This window comes from Hemitrygon akajei, chromosome 6, assembly GCF_048418815.1.
Source record: "Hemitrygon akajei chromosome 6, sHemAka1.3, whole genome shotgun sequence".
NCBI lineage: Eukaryota > Metazoa > Chordata > Chondrichthyes > Myliobatiformes > Dasyatidae > Hemitrygon > Hemitrygon akajei.
The window spans coordinates 68,521,978-68,545,910 of NC_133129.1; the positions used below are offsets into that span (position 1 = coordinate 68,521,978).

General features: G+C 39.7%; 1 protein-coding gene across 4 annotated transcripts in view; it reads right to left on the minus strand.

The window, feature by feature from the left end:
- lpar1 (lysophosphatidic acid receptor 1) overlaps positions 1-23,933 on the minus strand; it is a 144,349-nt gene that overhangs the window by 42,344 nt on the left and 78,072 nt on the right. For 3 of the 4 annotated variants that reach the window (XM_073048588.1, XM_073048586.1, XM_073048587.1), the window contains exons 2-3: positions 19,287-19,406; positions 3,810-4,554 (exon numbers count right to left, since the gene is read on the minus strand). In XM_073048588.1, the coding sequence (XP_072904689.1) occupies positions 3,810-4,545 (736 nt within the window). In that variant the 5' untranslated portion in view covers positions 4,546-4,554; positions 19,287-19,406. The remainder of the gene's footprint in view (positions 1-3,809; positions 4,555-19,286; positions 19,407-23,933) is intronic. The other variant, XM_073048589.1, reaches the window with a different exon arrangement.

A 23,933-nucleotide genomic window follows, 5' to 3' on the forward strand; every position in this document is an offset into this window, starting at 1 on the left:
GTAACGGACCCAGCACAATACATCACGGTACATCCTTCCACACCTTTAGCGGTATCTACATGGGAGCAACATACATAAATGATCCCCACCACCCGAGCCATTTTCTCACAGCTATCATTGAAGGAGTGCAAAGCGAAATGCTAAAGTTACAACAACCGCATACCAGAGAGCAGTAGGATTAAGAAACCGAGCGTGCGGCAGCACCACCAGGAAGGGGATGTGAAAGAGGTGATTGGTTCAGAAGTCTGATAGCAGTGGGGAAGAAGCTGTATTTGAGTCTGGTTGCCTGGACCCATATTTGAAGGAATCCAGCCCTTCAAATCTGTTCCATCATTTAATTAGAGCCTGACTAAGTGGCCCTCAGCTCCTTAATGAAACATTAGCTCTGTTTCTCTTTCCACAGATGCTGCCTGACCTGCCGAGCTTTTCCAGCATTTCCTAAGTGATGCCGTCCTGTTGCAGTTGCCATTGGGTAGAAGACATGGAAGCCTGAAGACCCACACCAGGTTCAAGAAGAGCTACTTCATTTCAACCACTTGATTTCTGAACCAACGCTCAAAATCCTAATCATTACAGTTCTGCAATACCGTGCACAATTCAGCAGTCACATTGCACTGAAAAAAAAATCCAAGAAAAGCACAGCCTTGTTGTGGTTTGGAGGCTTGTGTGCCTCAGTGACCCACAGAGATGTGCTGGCTCGAGTCAGGGCTTTATGTCACCCATGTTAAACAGATCAAAGGTTAGAGAATGGTCCAACCTTTGACTAAGAATGGTCCAACGGTCCTCTAGGGAACTAAGGGGAGTTTAGCAGAGGACTAAGAATCCTGACTGGTCAAACAAAACCATTACGGAAACAGCAATAAATAATCCCTCTACATCTGGGTGTTACAGTATTCCTGAGTTTCCACCCAGGACTTGCCAAGCTGACAGCAGTGAAAACTGCGAGTGACAACAATGTACCATGGGAAGCAAGCAAGCTTGCACTAACATGGGCCTTTTTTGTTCCAATTCTGTTCTTTCTATAAAAATTGAGCGTAATTTATTCTTGGCTTGTGCTTTTTTTGTGTGAATGCTGCTTATATGATGTTATATGCCTGTGATGCAGCTGAAAGTAAGTTTTTCATTGCATCTGTTCACACGTGTATTTGTGTTGTTACGTACCCGTGACACGTGACAGTGGTACCCTTGTCACGTGACTGGGGTTGAAGCTATACTGGACTGTGATGGTGGAGTGATGTCATTTTCCCGCCAGTAGAGGTCATGTGACAGGTTTTTTTTACAGGGTATAAAAGGAGGACCCCTCCCTGTGAGGAGGGGCAGTTTGTGGCTGGATTTGCCATGTTGACTTCATGCCGCTGCGTGATTTAATGTTATGACGCAGTTTAGTTGAAAGATGAAGTTTTATCTAATGCCTAAAGTTTAAAAGGTCATTGCCAGCAGTTTCTTTACAATACTGTTAGTTGAGAATCAGTGGAGAGTGAAGATCGGAGTTCGGGTGTTAAAGATCAAGGAGAATCGATTTCGACGGTGAAACAGGTTCGACCTTGTTTGATCCTTACTCAGAAGGAATTCATTGACTGTTCTCGTGTTAATCCCTGCGAAATAGCAGAAAGGATTGGGAACAGTTCTGTAAAGGAAAGGTCAGTGCCTTTAAGCCGTTTCGTTTCGGTACGTAAATACTTCGTGGGAAAAGTTCGATCTTGGGAACCAAAGCAACACGACGTGAAAGAGAATTTAAATCGTCTTAAAAAGTCTCTCCCTTAAATGGACTGTGAGCATTCTGAACTTTTGGTAATACTACTTTGAAGAACTGTTTTTGCAACATCGCTTTAAGAACTGTCTAAGCTTCATTGCTTTAAGAACTGTTTAAGCTGCCACACAGCAGCTGATTTCCGGTTACGTTAGTGTTTTGTTTACTTTTGGGGGGTTTGTTTTCAGTGTTTAATAAACGTGTTATTTGTTATAAAACCCCCTGCCTAACTCATATATTCACTGTTGCCTGAATCCGTAACAGTGTATAGGACAATAAACTTGACCTTGACCAATTCCTAAAGCACTTTCTTAAATTAATTCTTCTGTCATTCATTACCCATTCTCAATTGTCTTTAAGTAGTTGGAGAAGTGGACGTTTCCTAATGAAATTACACAGCAGCCTGTGGGCGCTTCTCAAAGAATGCGGTTCTTTTAAGGTGCAAAACCATTGAAAAGCCCTAAATTGGATCGTAAACAGCAAGTTTTCACAAACAGTACTGTGTGATAATGACGAGATAACATGCTAGAAATTTGTTCACACGTCTCCAAAACAACAATGGTTTGGTGCTGTTGAAAAAATTGGCTTAACTCTGAGATTTTCTGAGTATTTTTGTGTCAACACCATGAGGAATTTCATTTCCTCATTCTTCAAAGGGATTTTCATTCTCCCCAGCTACTTCTTCAGGTATAAACCTCCCTTCAGTAACAGCTATTTTTAAAAGTAGAAAGTGTCTGCAGATCTTTTTCCAACTTTGTTGACCTGAAAACTGACCTCTTTTATTCCCCAAAAACTTTGTGTGTAAAAGGACCAACTTTCAAATTGGATTCGTAGCCCTTCCCTAAAACAATCACAACTCATGTCAGCCTGAATCACTTTGCCTGTGGAATCAGGTCACGTGCCGATCACTCCCAACCTCAAGGATCTCTGCCATCTCTCACCACTTGCCACTCGCTCACACCAAGCTCCAGACACAAAAATCATCTGCTCAACCTTCAGTACACAAGCAGGCAAAGTGGACCAGGCTTCTCACTGTACTGCTATGCCTACCCCAAAGTGGAAGTGTTCAGAAACAGCCATGTTATTACAGACACACCCATGGCAAACTCCATGGCTATAACCCCCCAAAGGACTCCGTGGTACCTAGCACAGTAACCGTTTTCCTTTATGAGGCTGTCGAGCTTCCTCTGACCCCTCACCATCACTTTTCCAAACCCATCTCATTAACTAACATCACTTCTGTGGCTGGATAGGTGAGGCTTGCATTACAACACTTCATGAATTGCCTCCAAAATTTGCACACCTTGAGCAAATGCAAGAAATTTCACCGTAGACAGGAAATGCTGATAGTGTCAGCTTCAGCATGGCAAGAGACAGGGAACAAGACAACAGTCCATGTACCTTGTAGAGGAATTTCTCAGCTTTAACAGTGCTTGGTGACTCATCTGTTCACTAATAAAAAAATGTGGACAATTTATATTAGTGGTGTGAATAAATTCTGACCAGCGGACCGAGCATAATACTCCCAAGGAGACACAAGAGGCTACACATGCTGGAACCTGGAGTGATGTTGAGAGTTGGATGAACTCGGTCAGGCAGCATTTGTGGACGGAAGGGGACAGTCAATGCTTCAGGTCGAGAATTTTCACCTGAACTAAAAGAAAGAGGAGAGCTAGGCCGTAGAAAGAAGGGGTGTAGCAGGATCTATGTGAGTGGGTAATGGAGAAGGGGTAATTCTCTCATTCATCATTGAGATAATTCTATCTGGTTTTAAGCCTCTTCCAAAAGCCACTACCTCTGTACCAGACTGGAGCATCAGTTATTATTACACTCCATTTCTCTGCGCCACAACCAAAAACTTTAAAAGAAATAAACACCTCCCAACGTTTGAATAGCTGCAAATTTGCTGCTCACTGCCAGCTGTAATTCTGGCATTTTAAATAATTTGTTGAGGTGGAACTTTAACCTAAAGGACAGACAGGAAAAGGCAACAAGCCAAAGGAAATAATAAACATCAATGAACCCTGGCAAGCCTTCAGTCAGATAAGGAAACACTTACCAAGCACTATAGCAACAGTCTTCAACAGGCTCATCATAGTGTCACGGTTTCTGCGGGGTCCCGAACTGTGACGCGACATCCTCATAGTCCTCTGACGCACATAGACAAAGATGTGGGCGTAGAGGATCACCATGACGACAAAAGTGACCAGGTTGAAAATGGCCCAGAAGACCAAGTAGGAGCTGCTGTAGAGAGGGGCCATGGTGGAGCAGATCTTGATGTCACAGAGGCAATTCCAGCCCACACTGGGGATTGCGCCCATGACGATAGCCATGGTCCAGATCACAACAATCACCACCACCACCCGGCGGTTGCTCATCCTGGTGTGGAGCTGCATTCGAAAGACTGTGATGTGCCTCTCAATGGCAATGGCCAGCAGGTTGGCCACTGAGGCAGTGAGGCTGGTGTCAATGAGGCCCTGGCGGAGCAGCCACGTACTGACAGTCAGCCTGCGAGTGTTGGGTCCCGTGTTGAACATGAGGTAAAAGTACGCCAGGCCGGCAAAGAAGTCCGCAGCCGCCAAGTTGGCCATTAGGTAATAAATAGGGAAGTGGAAGCGACGGTTCACATAGATGGCGATCATAACAAGTAGGTTGGCAAGCATGATGAAGATACAGACTGTGATGCCCAGGCCCATGACCAGCTTGCTGACTGCATTCCATTCTGTCGCCAGAGGCTTCTTACTGTTGTTGTAAAAAAATGCAATGCTTTCATTGTAGTAACATTGTTCTTCCATCTTGGCAGCCTAGGAGAAAAATTATAAGAATTACCTGCCAATCATAAGAATTATTTGAATCATTACAGCAATTGCAACATTTGACCTTTGCTTTACAAGTTTTTAAAAAACTTGCAATATTTTCTTTCCGATCTCCTTCAGATTCTTGTTGGAATCGAACAAATGCTTATGTACATCATAAGAAACTGGAGTTTGTCTGGGTCACATGGCCCCTTCAGTGGGTGGCTTCATTCACTAAAATAACAGCTAATTATCTACCATCAGCACGACATTCCTTCCCAATTCCCAAAGCCCTTCCTTTAATGCAACTCAAAAATCTGCATTTACAAGAAGTTTGAAAGCACTTGGTAGGTCAGGCAGCATCTGTAGAAACTTAGAGGACCAACATTGCACGTCAAATATGCTTGGTGAAAAATGTTAACTTGCTTTGCTTTCCACAGATGCTGCCTTCCAGCTTTTCTGGTTTTTGTTTCAGATTTGAGTGTTTTCAATGGCTGGGCGACAAGACCATGTGGGTGAAGAATCCCAATGATTCACGGCCAAGGAGTAGAGGTATTTTTCTCATTCGCAAATGGTTGGCTTTGTGGCCTTGCTCTGGCATCACTAAATGAAATTGCACCTTGGCATCAGCTTTCAATTGTGTCTGTCTCAACAAGACTACCTCTCATCCTTCTGAACAAGTGCGAGAATTAACCAACCTTCCTTTCTCCTCAAGCTGGTTGAAAGATGATCTCCTTTGGTATGAAACATTTCATTTAAAAAACTGACAAGCAGATAAACATACAGGAATGTTATAGCAAGATAAAGAGGTAAATGAACAAGACCAAACCACTCTAATCAAGATCAGGAAAACGAATGAGAAATTGTTGGAAGAACTCAGCAGGTCAGGCAGCATCTGAAGAGAGAAATGGATAGCTGATATTTTGGGTTGAGACACTTCATCGGGTTTAGATGAAATGCCTCCACTCGAAACATGGCTGGTTCACTTTCCTCCACAGATGCTGCCTGATCCGTTGATAATCTCAGCATTTTGTTTGTTGTTTCATATTCCAGCATCTGCAGTCTCATGTCTCCGCTGAAAAGGAAATCAATCAAAGGTGCGGAGGTCAAATTACAGGAAGGTCAGTTAAAGTGAGAGGGAAAAAAAGTGAGAATTCACAGGCAATAAAATAATTTCACATTATAAAAACCTTCAACATATGCAAAATACTGACACATGATTGAACAAATAAAAAAGGATCCTTTTCTTAGTTGAAGGGATTGTTTTGCTTTTCAATTAAAAAAATGATCTCATTGTTCAATGGCCACTGATGCTGATTTTCTACTCTTAACTTGGGCTGGTAAGGTTAAAGAGCATTTAATGTGTAAACTATTAAAGTTTTAAAAGTAACAGTAATGCCAAGGATAATACATTATTTGCACGCAAATGTCAGCTGAGTAACTCAACTTGTCTGTTTAAGTCCCAAAAGGAATTTATAGTCATGACAGGTGAAACATTACTTCCCCTAGAAAGAGTTTAGACCTTTGCGATCCCTGAAATTCAAGTGGAGAACAAAAATATCCTTCACTAAGATTCTCCCACAAGTGGCACAAGTACATATTTCCTACAGGATGCAAATGTAACCCTCTCACTGTGGCTTGTATTCAAACTCGTCTCGTTAGCTAATGCTGCTAACAGCCACGGGACTCAGCGGTGAGAAGGCCATCTTCCTTAAGCAACACGTGTCTAGTGTTGGTATGGTTTGGGGTCAAACAAACAGGAAAGTTGGGAGGTTCCAATTGATTGCAGTGAATGCTGTGTAAATACTGCTCCATACACAGTTATTGTTTGTCAGGAAATGACAGATCATACACCGGCATAAAATTACAGAAGTATATTTACCAAGTTTTCAACTTTAACAGTTAATAGAAAAAGAAAATAAAAAATACAGTGATACCATTCCAAATGTTCACATAAGTGTTGGAGCTCATTTCTATAGTCAGGAAACTTCACTTAACTCACGGCGCTGAATTCCCATCACCAACCAACTGCAGGTAGAACTTCCCTTCTTGAAACCATTTATCTGCACAAAGCACTCCTTTCAAAGGGTCTCCTCTTCAGGTGGGATCCTCCAAGCATCTTCCCTTGTTACCTTCTACTCACCTCTCGACCCAAAGACCCGCACACCCCCCCCCCCCACCGCAAACCCAGACTACCGTCCTTCAGAAATCTGATCCTGCGCAGCTCTCTAGAATCTTCCATGGCATCTTACTGGGCAGAATGTTACAACATGTTACCGAGACAAACCCAATTGGCTGAAACAACACTTCTGAATTGGACAAAAAAGTTCTTTATCTTTAGCCAAAGCCAAAACACTAGTCTATGAAGCTTACTTCCAGGACACACTGCATTTTCAGAAAACTGCTAAAATAAAGATACCTCATAGCATAACAGTAGTAATCTTAACCAGGCCATGGCACAAAATAATGGGGTTACCTCTCTCTATTGCTTCATTAATCAAAATCGAACATTCAACTTAAGTGCCACATTGAATCAGACATCTGGCAAATTAAATCATAATGTGACATGGGTTGAGCCCAGTTCTGCCACTCGTTGCAACCCATTTTGATTGATCTTGCTCAATCCAAAGAACTTCTGCATACTTTCTCTGTCAATTTTGTCCCTATTCTTTGCCCTACAGGAAATTTTGCCATCCTCTCCTCAATGACAAAGTACAAAACCATTTTATTGCTTTCTTGAGGACGAAGAATGGCACACACTTTACGAACACGGCTAAAAGTCAAATCACTCAAGGAAAGAGAAGAGAAACTTGCGTTACGAGGCCCAGTCAGACCTTTGCATCCACACCATTGAAGAGTTAATTCCACCTCCACCTATCAGTTCATCTGTGAATTTAAGGGAGGTCACAGCTCTAGTGTTAATCTAGATGTTTTTCCCCGTGCAACAGTATTTCAATCTCTGCCACTTTTTCAGACAGCAAATTTCAGACACTGACCAACTTGTAGTCGGGAAGAATTCCCAACTCCCATCTTTTGCTGCTAATAATTACTTGAAACCAATTCCCCTAGTCACTAACACCACAAAAGGAAATAATCTTTTCCTGTTCATTGTCTAGGCTTTATACACCTCTCTTCAAATTCCTTTCAGTCTCCTGTTACAAAGAGACCTGGTTTATCAGGTCTTTCTTTACAATTAATATTGTCCAGCTGTGTCAACATCCTTGAAACTCCCTGATTTATTCTTTACTCCACCAGAGAGTCAGAGTAATACAGCACTGACATCAGGCCAACTTGCCCATGCAGCCCATCTCCATCAACTCCCATTCTCCTCATGGCTCCTATTCCTAAACACCTATCTTTTTAACTCCTCCTTTCACCCTACTTTCCAGACGCCTGAACACTCCTTCCTGATGTAGGCACTCATTTATCCTCCTTCCTACCTGCGTTTGTACTCTCTACACAATCTCCTTTACATGAGAGAAACCAAACTGTTTTGTAATTGGATTGCTAACATTTTTCAGTCCATAAGGGAACCACTGAGCTTCTTGTTGCTTCTTTAATTTTCCATTCCACTCTGACTTCCCTCGGCCTCTGCCACCATTCCTAAGCCCCACCAGGGCACAAGCAGCATGGAGATGAAGTGCAAGCCCACCATTGTCTTCATTTCTCAGCAATCTCACTGATTAAAACGTCAAGGAAGATTGAAAATCATTGACGATGAGAGCAGAAGGTGGCATCAGCATTGCATTGTGCTTGATAAATAAGCTAACAACATGAAGAGTTGTTCTAATCTGTTGGGGTCATCTATTGTATCTGGTGCTCCCGATGGGTCTCATCAATCGGAGGCTGCAATGTAAACTGGAAACTGCTTTGTCGAGCATCGCTGCTCCATATACCAAGAGCAGACTTTCCCAATAGCCAACCACTTCAATTCCAATCCCCAGTCCCATATATCAGTGCATGGCATCCTCTTTTGCCACAATGTGGCCACTCTCAGGGTAGAAGAACATCATCTTGTCCAAGTAGCCTCCAACCTGATGGCATGAGCATTGATTTTTCCTTCTGGTATTTTCCCTCCCCCTTAACCTCTTCTATTCCTCACTCTGGCTTCTTATCTCTTCTTTTCCCCACTGCACCCACCCCCTTCCCTTTCTCCCATGGTCCACTCACCTCTCCTTCTCCAGCTCCATCTTTCCCACCCACCAGGCTTCGCCTATCCCCTTCTAGTTGTCTTCCTTCCCCTTCCGCCACATTTTTATTCTGGCTTCTTTCCAGTCATGATGAAGGGTTTCAGTCCAAAGTACTGACTGTTTACTCATCTCCACAAATGCTGCACGAGGACCAAAAACTGTGTTCTAGTGCAGTACTGCTCTATGGAGGTGTCCACAATTAGATCACACATTAAGGCCTTGTCTGCTACCCTATGGTAGTAACTTAAAGAGCAGAGGACTTCTCCCTGGTATATGATGAACAATAATTATCCCGTAAGAATATCAAAATACCAGACCACCAGGACCCACTTATCTGTAATTTGAGGGGGAGAGGGAACTCAGCACATATTGGCTGCCATATAGCCTACCTTCAGAAATGACTGCAATTCAAATATTGTTCATTGGTTGTAAAGTATTTGGAGACTTTCAGAGGATATGGCACAAACTTTGCTTATTCCTTCATTCCCTGATTCTTGCTGTTCATCTCTACTAGCTGTGTTTTCAGTGGCTTACATCTTTTACCAAACCCATTCGCCTCCTTTAAACGTTCCACAAAACCTATCTTTCCTGGCTTTGTTCCTCTGCATCTGGGCTAGTGTAAATGGAAACTTTCAAAAGTGAAAAAAGTCTGCAAGACCAAGGGAATGATTGGGAGACATGGGAGTAAATGAATGCTCCTTTGCAGAACCATAGAGTGCTAAATTACCTCTTTCTTTTTTTATTGAAGTTCGTAATCAAACAAACATTTCCATAAGATGTATTTTAGACATTGCACATATATATCATATAATCATATATATCACATATCTCCACAAAGTATTTATCTGAGGTATACACTTATAGAAAAGAATGGAAAGAAAAAAACAAGCAAAAGGACTATGTACAAGTAGGGAATGATCTTGTTTTTACAACAGATTCATTGATTTGTGAGAATAAAATCGGAGGTCAGCGGGAGACGCTCATGGAGTGAGTACTGTTTCAGATCCTCTCCATAACCTTTACTTTTTTTAACCTTTGATCACCCTTATTCAACTTATTTTTACCTACACCAAAAGATTCTTGATATTTTCTTGGGCTTATTGTTAAGAGTTCATTGTGAATTTTTGAAGATATGCAAACAGAAATGGCTCTTAGATCTAAAGGACGAGAACCTGGGCGCAACCCGAACGGTAATGGAAAGAAGCAAGCTCATCCGCAACGCACTGAATTAACTTATGAACTGTTTATGGAGGTTTTGGATAAAAAATTCGATGAACTACAACAAGTTTTTAATCAAGATATAAAGGCTTTTCAAGATTATATGGTTAAGACGGATTCAGTAATTAACCATCAGCAAGTTCTTATCGCGTCTCTGCAAGAAGAAGCTCGGAAACGAGATTTGACAATTGATAAATTGCAACAGGATTTAATTTCGACCATTAAACTGGTGGAATCACTCAAAGCCAAGAGTGTCGACTTGGAGAATCGGTCCAGAAGACAGAACCTACGTATACATGGTCTCCCAGATGGCACAGAAAAAGGCGATCCTTCGAAATATTTTGCTCAACTTTTAAAAGATGCGTTTCCGTCGGTTTTTCCAGAGAACCCCCGTTACTTGACCGAGCACATAGAATTTGGAGTCGTTCATCGAGTGCTTCAGCTAAACCCCCGGTGGTAATTGTCCGGTTTCACTATGTTCACGCAAAGAACAACTTATTCGTGAAGCTCGGAGGGTTGGGATGATTAAATTTCAAAATTACTATTTCCATTTGGTGGAAGATTTTAGTCCTGAAGTTATGAAAAAAAGGCTTCTTTTTAAACCTCTGATGTCTGAATGTTATGAGAAAAATCTAAAACCTGCGCTCTTATATCCTGCGAAGCTTAGAATTTCTCCGTCGAATGCTCCATGCCAGGTTTTTCTTTCTACCATTGAAGCGAGAAAGTATCTGGAGGAGAACTTCCCTACTGCTATAGACACTGATCCCTAATAAATGAGTGATTCTGATTGTGTAAGATGGTTTTTGGCTCCTCAAACCAGGGTTAGTCTCTGGTTATTGGTGTAGGTTTATCCTATACTTCATATTTAAGTTAAAGTGTGTTTTCGTTATATTAATCGTTCTGTCTTGTACACTTTAACCACTATACTACATTTTTGACTATTATTTTTGTTCCCTTGAAGGTATATTTTTAACCTTTCGAAGGGAAAGTTTTTGTATTATCAAGATGGTGGTTTTTTGCAAAAATATTCTTGGTTTTTGTTAAGATGGCGTTATTGTTTCTTTTGTCGTCTTCTTCCTATAATGCATCGCTTATCATAGTTTAAATACTTCTTGATTTGTTTGGGTTATAACCCGATTTATAAACTTTTAGTGATTATATTCTTTTTTTTTACAACTAAGCATATTAAGAAGCGTAGATTTTAGTACTGTGATCATAATTTTTAAAGTTGGGGTGGTTTTTTTTAATATATCCTTTAAATATGGAGTGGTCTGCCGCTGATATGGGGGTAGAATTAGTCTCATTTTTTTCTTTTTCTAGCCATATTTTGGCTTTTTCTCTTTTTCTTGTGGGGGTGGGGGTTGGTCTGTTTTCCTTTTTTATTTTTCCTTTACCAGTTTGTTTCAGTTTTTTCATTCGGGCTGTTTTTGAACTACAAATATGTCTACGATGTCGTCACTTCTGGGTCCGCTCTTTATTTTTGTTCCTCTTCCGGGTGCATGAGTTTACAATTTGGTTAACCCTTTTTTATACCAAAGGGTTGACTTTAGAAGCATGGCTCAAACCATTAACTTTGAGTCTTGGAATACTAATGGTTTAAACCATCCGATTAAACGAAAGAAGATTTTCAAAGTATTCCAAAGACTTAATGCGCATATCATTTTTTTACAGGAAACTCATGTGAGGAAGGAGGACAAATATTGCTTTTTTAGGTCTTGGCGGGGTCAACAGTATCATTCGAATTCGAATGCCAAAGTTAAGGGAGTTTCAATTTTTATTGACTCCTCTATTGCATTTGTTCAACATGATATCCTTTCGGATCCGAATGGTAGATTTTTGTTAATTACGGGTTTACTCTGTAATAAAAAGGTTGCTATGGTTAATGTTTATGCTCCAAATGTGGATTGTCCTGATTTTTTTAAGTCCTTATTTACTTCTTTACCTAATTTAAATGAATATAAGTTAATAATGGGTGGTGACTTTAATTGTTGTTTAAATCCTTTGATGGACAAATCTATATCTATTCAGACTTTACCCAATAAGTCGGCCACTTGTATTAACTCCTTTTTGACTGATAATGGAGTTTTTGATATTTGGAGATTTTGCCATCCTAATGACAAAGAGTTTTCTTTTTTCTCGCATGTTTATCATTCCTATTCGAGAATTGATTATTTTTGTATTGACTCTTGTTTTATTCCATCGGTAATTGGTTGTAATTATGATATTATAGCTATTTCTGACCACACTCCATTAAAACTTTCTATTAATTTTACGGATACAGCTTTAAGTGCTAGACAATGGCGATTTGACTCTACCTTATTGCAAGATCCGGACTTTATTAAATTTATGAAGGAGCAGATCGATTTCTTCTTTTCAACTAATTCCACGGAAGATATCTCTTGTGGAAGACTTTGGGACACTTTTAAAGCGTATATACGTGGACAGATTATCTCTTATTCTGTTGGTCTGAGAAAACGCATTAAGAAGGAAACTCTTTTATTGGTTGATAAAATTAAAGAGATTGACAAGAAATATTCGACCACTCCTAGTAGGGAGCTTTACAAACAAAGGGTTGAACTTCAAATGGAACATAGTTTATTACTTACATCTCCGATTGAAAATCAATTAATGAAAACCAGATCTGATTTTTATATACATAGTGATAAATCGGGAAAACTGTTAGCTAGTCAGCTGAAGAATGTTTGGGTTAAACGTCAAATCACTAAGGTTCATCAGCAGAATGGGGATTTGACAGTTAACCATGATGAGATAAATAAGTCTTTTCAAGACTTTTATACCTCCCTGTATCAATCTGAATTCCCTCAGGATCATAATACCATGTGTGATTTTCTTGGGAAATTGAATTTTCCAAAATTATCATCTGATGATCTTTCAGTATTAGATACTCCGATCACGGATGCGGAAATTAAAGGGGTTATTTCCTCAATGAATTCCGGGAAAGCACCAGGTCCAGATGGGTATACAGCAGAATTTTTAAAATGCTTTTCTGCTACTCTCTCTCCTTGGTTATGCAAAGTTTTTGAAGAAGCAATTAGATTGGGGAATTTGCCACAATCTTTTTATAGAGCTTCCATTTCTTTAATACTGAAGAAAGATAAAGACCCTACTGACTGTGCATCTTATAGACCAATATCTTTATTGAATGTGGACTTTAAGATCTTTTCCAAGTTACTGGCTTCCAGGATTTTTTTCGGAAGATCAAACCGGTTTTATTAAAAATCAATACTCTTTTTTCAATGTTAGGAGATTACTGAATATTGTTTATACTCCTTCACATAGCACTTCAGAATGTGTTATTTCATTAGATGCGGAGAAAGCATTTGATAGAGTTGAATGGCCTTACTTATTTTATGTGCTGGAGAAGTTTAATTTTAGTCCGACCTTTATCTCTTGGATTAAACTGATCTATCAAACTCCAGTAGCTTCGGTGTTTACTAATAATCAAAGATCTCCCTTCTTTCGTTTATTTCGGGGCACTAGACAAGGTTGTCCTCTTAGTCCATTATTATTTAATATTGCTTTAGAACCTTTGGCAATTGCCATCAGAGAATCACAGGATATTTTGGGTATTAACCGTGGAACAGATATTCATAAGGTATCTTTGTACGCAGATGATTTATTATTATTCATTTCTAACCCTGAGAAATCTATTCCAGCAGTTTTATCATTGTTGGCTCAATTTAGTGAGTTTTCTGGGTATAAGTTAAATCTTAATAAGAGTGAATTGTTTCCTTTGAATAGATAGGTCCCAAGCTATGGTAATTTACCTTTTAAATTAGTTAATGACTCTTTTATTTACTTAGGGATTAAAATTACAAAAAACCATAAAGAATTATTTAGGTTTAATTTTCTACCCTTAATTGATCAGATTAAAGGCTTGTTTACTAAGTGGTCACCATTATCTTTATCTCTGATAGGTAGGATTAATGCTATTAAGATGGTTATTTTACCTAAGTTTTTATATATTTTTCAAGCAGTACCAATTTTTATTCCGAAATCCTTTTTTACTAATGTTGATTCAAAAATTTCCTCATATATATAGCAGAATAAAAATCCCAGGTTAGGTAAAACATACTTAAAGACAAAGAAGGAAGGTGGGTTGGCATTACCCAATTTCAGATTTTATTATTGGGCAGTTAATATTAGATATTTGTTATGTTGGTTGAAAGAATGGGATGGTCCTTCTGGCCCTCATTGGGTGAGTTTGGAAACTAAATCGGTACCAGGTTATGCTCTGGGTTCTATTTTAGGGACTTCTCTCCCTTTTGCTCTTTCTAAATTGCCGAAACGAATTGACAACCCGATAGATAAATATACCTTACGTATATCGTTACAATTTCGGAAATTTTTCGGGTTGACTCAATTCGTTTTAAATATTCCTATTGTATCTAATTGTTTTTTCCACCCTTCAATTATAGATCAAGCTTTTTTGGCTTGGAAAACTAAGGGTTTATTAAGATTTTCTGATTTATTTTCGGACAATTGTTTTATGTCTTTTGAGCAATTATCTAATAAATATAATTTGCCTAGATTTCATTTTTTTAGATACTTACAGGTTAGGCATTTTTTAAGTACGGTACTTCCTACGTTTCCAAATTTTGTGTCTTCAGATATTTTGGAGAGTTTGTTTGAATTAAACCCTTCTCAAAAAGGGCTTATATCAAAACTTTATAATATAATTATGAAGATACGATCAGTGCCCCTTGATAAGACCAAAAAGGATTGGGAAAGAGAACTCAATCTTATTATTCCTATTGAGAATTGGGATAGAATTCTTCAATTAGTTAATACATCATCTATATGTGCCAAACATTCATTAATACAATTTAAGGTTGTACATAGGGCCCATATGTCCAAGGATAAATTAGCTCATTTTTATTCTTATATAAACCCTATTTGTGACAGATGTCAATTGGAAATCGCGTCTTTAACTCATATGTTTTGGTCATGTCCGCTTTTGAAAAAATATTGGAAAGATATTTTTGATATCTCTGCGGTACTGAACATCGATTTACAACCCCATCCTATTACCGCAATTTTTGGTTTACCGATGATGGACTCACTTCATTTATCTCCTTCCGCCTGTCGAATGATTGCTTTTCTCACTTTGATGGCTAGAAGATCTATTTTGTTGAATTGGAAGGAAATTAATCCTCCCACTGTATTTCACTGGCTTTCTCAAACTATGTTATGTTTAAATTTAAAAAAAATTATAAGTGGTGTATTCGATACATCTATCAAATTTGAAAAGATATGGAGACCATTTATTCAATATTTTCATATGATATAATAAGACCCTGTTCCAAGCTTATTGGTTTTATCAGCTTTAATCGTATTTATATTGAGAGGATCGGAGTTGATGACATTGATGTTTATGTATTCTTGTGATATATTATAAACATCCCTTTTTTTTTTCCTTTTTTTTAGTTTTTTTTTCTTTTTTTGTTTCCTTTTTTTTCATTAGACACTAGATTAGTAGGTTAGTTAACTTTGCATATATATATTTTTTTCTTTTTTATATTATATTATATATTATGAAATTTCTAGATATACCTGGTTTATATATATACTATATGGTTCATGTTTCGGGAAAACTTATTAATACTGTATTCATTGCTTATGTATTCTTTCACGTGCAATGGGAATTTGTATGTTTGCAATCCCTTTATTAATATATCAATTGTATTTTGTTCATAATATTATTAATACTAATAAAAAGATTGAAAAAGAAAAGAAAGAAAGAGAATAAAATCAGGCCTATGAGGCATTATGTAGTTAAACCATTTTTCTCAATATGAATCAAATTGTTCCAAATTGGATAAAATTATCTTACGTTTGATTGGATTTAATAGCCCATTGACATTAAAAGAAATGAATTTTACCTTGTCCTTAGCCATCTGTATTTATTTGTCAATGTACCATTGAAATTAGAATAAAACTTAATCAATCTACTCCCTGAACAAATAAGAACCAAGAAACGCAAATAACAACAAAAATGGCAATGAACGTGTGATTCCAAGGCTGAGGTCTCCAGTAGATGACCCTGCATTGAGCTAAAGGAAAAGTCTAGCTGTGGGGGATAACCCCTCCTACTTGTGAGTTGAGGGCCCCCAATGCAGTATTCATAAAAGTCAGTGAACAAATCCATTACACAGAAAAGATTTCCCTGTGTACTCCTCCTATATGTACACATACATATACACGCACACACACACACACATATATATATATACACACACACACATAAATATATTCTCATTTTGATGGGGAAAAAGGAGTAAGTGAGCGAATAAAGAATAACTACTAAGTAATATAAAATCCTCATTAAAATAAGTATTTCTTGAGATAGGTATATCACCGTGTACTTTTGCTTCAGTTTAGCTTCTCAACATTTTTAAAGTTAGCCAAACCTTATGGCTCTTCTGAAGGGGGTGAGGACTGTCTTTGGGAAACTCCCGGTCTCTTCCTGATATATTTCTCTCGGCCTCCTCCCGTCTCCTGCCTTCTCGATTCTCGCACTATTTCCCAAGCGGAGCGGGATAATTCCTCAGTCAGGCTTTCCCTCGGTTTGGTCACGCTGACGGGCAACCCTCTGGCCTTCATGTCTGTAGTCGCCTCTTCCACCGTCTGGTACAACCGCGTCCCGTTCTCATAAAACACTTGAAGTTTAGCAGGGTACGGAGTTTGAAATCTAATCTTGTTTTGCTTTAGTACTCGCTTTACTTCAGAGTATTCTTTGCGTTTCTGCAGGACTGCGGGGTGGGGGGGGGGGGTAATCTTGGTTGAAATATATTAATTTATCATCGTAAAACACTCTCTTCTTACCCCAGGCCCTTTGTAGAATCTGCGCCTTGGTGCAGATATAGCGTGTAATAGGCCCTTCAAGCTGCATGCCCAACAACCCCCGATTTAGCCCCAGCATAATCATGGGACAATTTACAATGACCAATTACCTACTAACCGACATGTCTTTGTACTGGGAAAGGAGACAGGAGTACCCAGACAAAATTTACACATTCCATAGGGAGGATGGACAAAATTTTTTTAGAGGATGTTGGGATTGAACTTCGATGCCCTGAGCTGTATAGCTTTGCACTAACTGCTACACTACCATGGAATCCCATTTCTAATCTTCAGCTGCTACTTTACACCCCATGTATTCTTAATGACTTATAAACCCCAAGCAAAAGCAACTTAGAACACCCCAAGTTCCAACATACAAAAGGTTTAAAACTGAATGCTATTTGAAAAGTTTTCTATCCACTTCCATCAACTGCCCCAGTCATCAAGGTGGCTAATCTCACCTTCCGACTTTTGATCAGCAGCCTTGTGGTATGCAGCACGTTACTGCAAGGATTTTATTTTGTCCACACGACAACAATTTTGTATGTACTATCCTTTCAGGTAAAAGCTCCACTACCACTCACAGGATGCAAGAAAAATAGTTCTGAACTCCCTCTCACTCTGCTGCCTATTACCTTAAAATCAATGATTAGGCTCATTAATGTTTTATACATTACCCAGTAATGTTTCAACACTATCAGTTTAACTACTGGACACTTTCTCCATATAGACAGGAGTTGTAAATAAATGTTGCTTCAACATGAAGCATTTAATTGAACATGTTTATACAAACTAACATAGAAACAGGGAATTGTCAAAATGCTGTGTGTGTTCTTGCCTTGTCATTCTGCACTCTTAAGTATTAATTCATTAGCTTGTCTCAGTAATAAGCAGCTCCACTGTTGTGGGAATTCTCACCACCCTATTCAACGAAATTGACTTAGAGTAGTGTGATAAGGCAGTCTGAACAAAATTCCACAAAACAAACAGGCCCAGTAAAGATTACAAAGGCTAGAAGGAAAAGTTCTGATGCTTCAAGTCAGAAAAGCTGAACAACCAATGTGGGGGAAGTGTGGCATGTTTAATTCTATCCACCGCTTATCAAAGGAAGCAGTCTCCATGCTGACGTGCAACAGGATCCAGACAACATTCAGGCATAGGCTGACAAGTGGTAGGAAAGACTAAGCCACAGAAGTTCAGAATATGACAATCTCCAACAGAGAAGATCTGAGACCAACCCTCGACATCACCACTGACTGCATCCCCACTATCAACATCCTGGGATCGCCACTGATCAAACCTCCTGAATCAGCCAGCGCACACTCATAAAACTTTTTTATTTCTGTATATTTTAGGGAGCTGGGCACCATTGACAAGGCCAGCATTTATCGCCCAACCCAATCTCCCCGATGATACTGATGAGCTACCTGAAATGCTGGGGAAAGTGCTCCCATAATGCTTCTGGGGAGCGTTCCTGTCTTTAGACTCAGTGATGCTGAAGGACTAATATGCACACAAGTCAGGCTCGTGTGAGACTTGGAAAGGGAACCTGCAAGTGGTGACACACCCATGCATCTTTAGCCCATGTTGTCTGTGGTAAATATTGAGGGTTTGGGTGGTGTCAGAATAACCTGAGCAAGTAACTATAGTGTACTTTGTGAATGGTGTACATTGATTCCACTGTAGGCCAGGGGTGGCGAGGATGAATATTCAGGTTAACGGGGTGCCAATCAAACAGGTTGTTTTGCTCTGGATGGTCTTCAGTTTCTCAACAACTTTTGGCGCTATTCACATCAAAACAAGTGTAGGAGTGCTCCATTGTGTTTCCATCTTGTGCTTTGGAAAGACATCGGGGTGTCAGGAGAGGAGTTGCTTGCTGCACAATATCTAATGACTAACTTGTTCTTGTAGCCATGGTATTGTTGCTGGTCCAGTTGAACTTCTGATCAACGGAGATCCGAGGACGCTGAACCTCCACTCCACGAAGTAAAGCACAATGTCCATCTTAAACCAGGCCTTAATTAGTGGAACTTAAAGAGATTGAAGAGGTTCATAGATGAAAAATGCAACTAGATTCAAGCATGGATAACTGGAGTAGCCACAGATACCAATATACAAGTAGCATGCCTCAGCTGACATAAACGTGTATTATAATATGCTTCCCCATGCTGGTGGTTTATCATTCTTTTGCCTACCACCCTTCTACAATATTCCCCAGTTGCTATTTAAGCTAAGATTTAATGCTATTTCCTTTCTATAGCAGGAAAATAAGGAAGTATCATTTGCAATGCTATGAATGGCACCAAACTGTCTAGATGTAAATCTCCAAAATTTCCTTTCTGAGGCCACCCGCCCCCTTACAGTTATTCTGATACATCTGCTTTAGTGCTGTAGCATTAAACGCTATTTAAAGAGCTTTGGGATGTTTTACTATATCAAAGTCATGGTTATTTCTTGCCTGGCACTCACCTTATAGACCAAGAGCCAGCGCTCTGCACGTTCTTTTCTCTGAGGGTGTGTGGATATTCACTCAGGTGAACAGCATCCAACGGCAACAAACAACACGGCTGTCTCACTTTTCACGTGGACCTGCAAGGATCAGATAATTACTTAACTTAAAAGCCCCCCCCCCCACCCAAATGCACAACCCACCAATTCTGGAAGGTAAATATACAAGCTGTTCCCAGTTCAGTAACATCACCTAAACATCCTGTGATTGTGAGATCTTGATAGAAGACATTAGCTACCGAATAGAGTCCCTCATCAACTGTAAAGTCAATCTCAAATGATATGCACATGAGATAGAGTGTGACTATTATAACATCCACAGTTTCTGAAACAGGGCACCAGGCATTCACCAGGGTGTTATCTCTGCATAGTGGCACCCAGTCAGAAGACATGGGTCCAAGACCCACTTCATTGCTAAGCAATCGCACTTAAAGCCCTCTCAGGTAAGACTAATCGTTTCCTCTTCCACTACTTCTCCCCAACATCCTGAACAATATTAATCTTCGCTCCAGGATGCAAAGGAAAAATAATCATCTGTTTTCATATTACCATTTAAAGGAGAGGTGGCTATATCTCTTACCTGAACACATGCACTACATTTTTAAAGATAATTACATTGTATTTTGCAAAGCGTACAAGTGACAATTCTTTATTTCTCTTCTAATTCAATACACAGATACAGCAGTTACCCCAGATGATGCAAGATGGGATTCAGAGTTTAGTTGGACAAGTGCCTAAACCCTATGCATCGTGTAACTTCATGCTGCATCAGGATACTGCCCGACGACGAAGATGTTCAAAAACTTGGGCTTTGTGTATGCACCAATGATATTTTCCACAAGGTGTTCAGGGTTCCATAAATTTCAACTTGACACATTACTGTTAGCTTCACAGAGTAACATGCAAACTGCCTCTAAATATATTGTATTCACGAGATCCCAAGTTCCAGTTTGCAATACAAATGAGAATTAGCATGTAAAAATGCAGGGCTTCATGCTGAAATTTCATACTCTTCACCCAGTGTTCCCTGACCACTACTGGTCCACAGCTCAGCCACAACTTCACTTGTCCTCAATCCTCATTTCTAATTTCTTCCAATTCTCCAACACTGATAAAGCTAATTTGGTAGGAGGGTGGGAACGAGAATGAAAGGACTCAGGATAGGTCGGATGGAAAGAAAGCAAAGATAGCGTGCAGTCAGACTGCCAGGATGGACAGACAGACGATAGGACAAATTTGCAGCCAGCAGGGTGAGTATCGGTGCATTAGGGATGCAGAATCAAAAGGGTAGCAAATACAGTACTCAAAGTGTTGTATCTCAATGCATGAGCATAAAAATATAAGGTGGATGATTTTGTTGCACTATTACAGATTGTCAGCTATGATGCTGTGGCCATCACTGAATCGTGGCTGAAGGATGGCTGTAGTTGGGAGCTGAATGTCCAAGGTTACACATTGTATCACAGAGGCGCTGGCATAGCTCTGCTGGTAAAGAATGGCATCAAATCAGTAGAAAGATGTGATATAGGATCGGAAGATGTTGAATCTTTGTGGGTTGAGTTAAGGAACTGCAAGGGTAAAAGGACCCTGATGGCAGTTATATGTAGGCCTCCTAACAGTAGCTGGGATGTGCACCACAGATTACAACAGGAAACATGTATCAGAAAGGCAATGTTATGATAGTCACTGGAGATTTCAACATGCTAGACAATTTGGAAAATCAGGTTGATAATGGATCTTGAGAGTGAGTTTGTTGAATGCCTATCAGATGGCTTTTTAAGAGCAGTTTGTCATTGAGCCTACTAGGGGATCAGCTATACTGGATTGGGTGTTATGCAATGAACCGGAGGTGATTAGGGAGCTTAAGGTAAAAGAACACTGAGGAGACAAGGATCACAATATGATTGGCTCAACTTGAAATTTAACAGGGAGAAAGTAAAGTCAGACAAAACAATATTTCAGTGGAGTAAAGGAAATTACAGTGGTATGAGGGAGGAGTTAGCCAAAGTAAAATGGAAGGAGATGCTGGCAGAGATGAGTTTCTGGGAAAAATGAGCAAGGTGCAGGATAGATGTATTCCAAAAACAATGAAATACTCAAACGGCAAAATAGTACAAGCATGGCTGACAAGGGAAGTCCAAACTAATGTAAAAGACAAAGAGTACAATGCAACAATGCAAAAAATTGTGGTAAGATAGAGGATTGGAAGCTTTTAAAAACCTACAGAGAGAGCAAGAATCATTAGAAGGGAAAAGATAAAATACAAAAGCAAGCTAGCAAACAATATCAAAGTGGATAGGAAAAGCTTTTTTCAAGTATGTTAAAAGAAAATAAAAGATGAGAGTGGATATAGAACTGCTAGAAAATGAGGCGAGATAAATAATCACGGGAGACAAGGAAATAGCAGGTGAATTAATTTAGCATTTTGCGGAAGTCTTCACTGTGGAAGACACTAGCAGTGTGCCAGATGTTGAAAGGTGTGAGGGAAGAGAAGTGAGTGCAGTTACTATTACAAAGGAGAAGGTGCTCAAAAAGCTGAAAGGCCTAAGGGTGCAGACCAGATGAACTGCACCTTAGGGTTCTGAATGAGGTACCAGTAGAGATTGTGGAGGCATTAGTGATCTTTCAAAAATCATTGGGCTCTGGCATGGTGCCAGAGGACAAAAAATTGCAAATATCACTCCACTTTTTAAGAAAGGAGGAAGGCAGCAGAATGGAAATTGTAGATCAGTTAGCCTGACCTTAGTTACTGGCATGGTTAGAGCACTGGCTGATTGGTAGGAGGCAGCAAGTGAGAATAAGAGGATCCTTTTCTGCTGGTGTTCCAGTGGGGTTGGTGTTGGGACCACTTCTTTTTATGCTGTACATCAAAGATTTAGATGATGGAACAGATGGCTTTGTTGCCAAGTTTTCAGATGATACGAAGACTTGTGGAAGGGCTGGTAGTGTTGAGGAAACAGGTAGGCTGCAGAAGGACTTAGATTAGGAGAATGGGCAAGAGAGTGGCAAGTGAAATACAACGTTGGAAAATACATGGTCATGCACTTTAGTAGAAAAAGTAATTGTGCAGACTATTTTCTTTACCCACAAGGTGGTGAATTTGTTACCACAGGCAGCTGTGGAGGCCAGGTCATTGAGTCTATTTAAGATATAGCTTAATAGGTTCTTGATTGGACACGGCATCAAAGGTTACGAGGAGAAGGCCAAGACTGGAGCTGAGGCGGCGGAAAAAAAATTAGCCGTGAGTAAATGGCAGAGCAGACCTGATGGGCCAAATAGCCTAACTCTACTCCTATTTCATAATGCTTTACTTCCAATTCTGGCCTCTTCCATATCTCCTAAATTTTATAATTCTACTAATGAAGCCTCTACCTTCAGCACCACGATCTAGCCCCAGAATCCCACTATAAATATTCCTACTTCTCCTTTAAAATTCCTCTAGAAACAGACTCTTTCATCATACTTTTTATTTTATTTACCTGTGCTGATATCTTTATGGTTCTGTTGTCAAATCTTTTCCTTTTAAAACTAGGAAGATTTTGACCAAGTTACAAGTGCTGTGCAGACACATATTATTGCTGCTAATTTCCCTTTGTCGATGATTTACCCCAGCAATTACAATGCTGGGTTTAAGAACCCTGAATCAATAGTGCCATCTCTATAATACCAAAACTATTCCTGCAACAGTATAGCCCAGAGACACTGGAAATTTCTTCAGTGTGATTCAAGACCCTGCATATCAAGGCATTCGTGGGATTGCAACTACTGGTGTATGGTAGAAAAATCAAAATTGCACACCAGCTCTGACGAACTGCTGTATTTTGACTATGGATGGATACAAGCCAAGTTCACCATTACAATGCCTGCCATGTAATTATACAGCTTGGATTCATGATCATTTCTGAAGACAGGATTCAAAGGAGTTGACCATTTTCCTGACTGGCCCCGAAATGTTGCTGGGCCATGCAGGTTTATGATACTCTTTTGAAAGAAAAAAGAAAAAAGAAAAAAGTGCAACACAGAGTTGGCACCCACAGAATCCATGTGTATATTTAGTCATATCTCATTGAATGCAACAGTGTACCTCCCCAAACAGTTTTGAAACCATAAGCTCTGGCACTTGCAACCATCTACAAATAGGTCCATAATTACTCCATAGTGTAGCCCTTCTTTGAAGCCCCCACCCATCATAAACCAGTTACCATCCACACCCACATCTCTCTTACAGATCTTCACTCTACCCCTGCCACTCACCATTCAAATGGCAAGACCATAAAGGGACCTTGGCAAAAATCTTAAGACAGTGTATTATGTAATCAGAAGCCGGTGTACTAGTAAACAGAGCAATAGTGCGTAGACAGGACTTGGTGGAAGTTAAGCTTAAGGTGGTGGAGGGTATCTCAAGGGAGAGCAACCAGAAGAGGACTAGAAAAGTCAAAACTGGAGGTAACAAAGACATTGACAAAAGCTTCAACAGTAGATGAGCTAGATGGAGCTGTAGAGACAGATGAATTTGTCAATCCTGTCTAAATTGTCCTTGTTTTCCTTATAGGCTGTTCCCTCACTCAGCATTTCTTCCAGCCTCTGTTCCGCACTGGCCCGACTCTA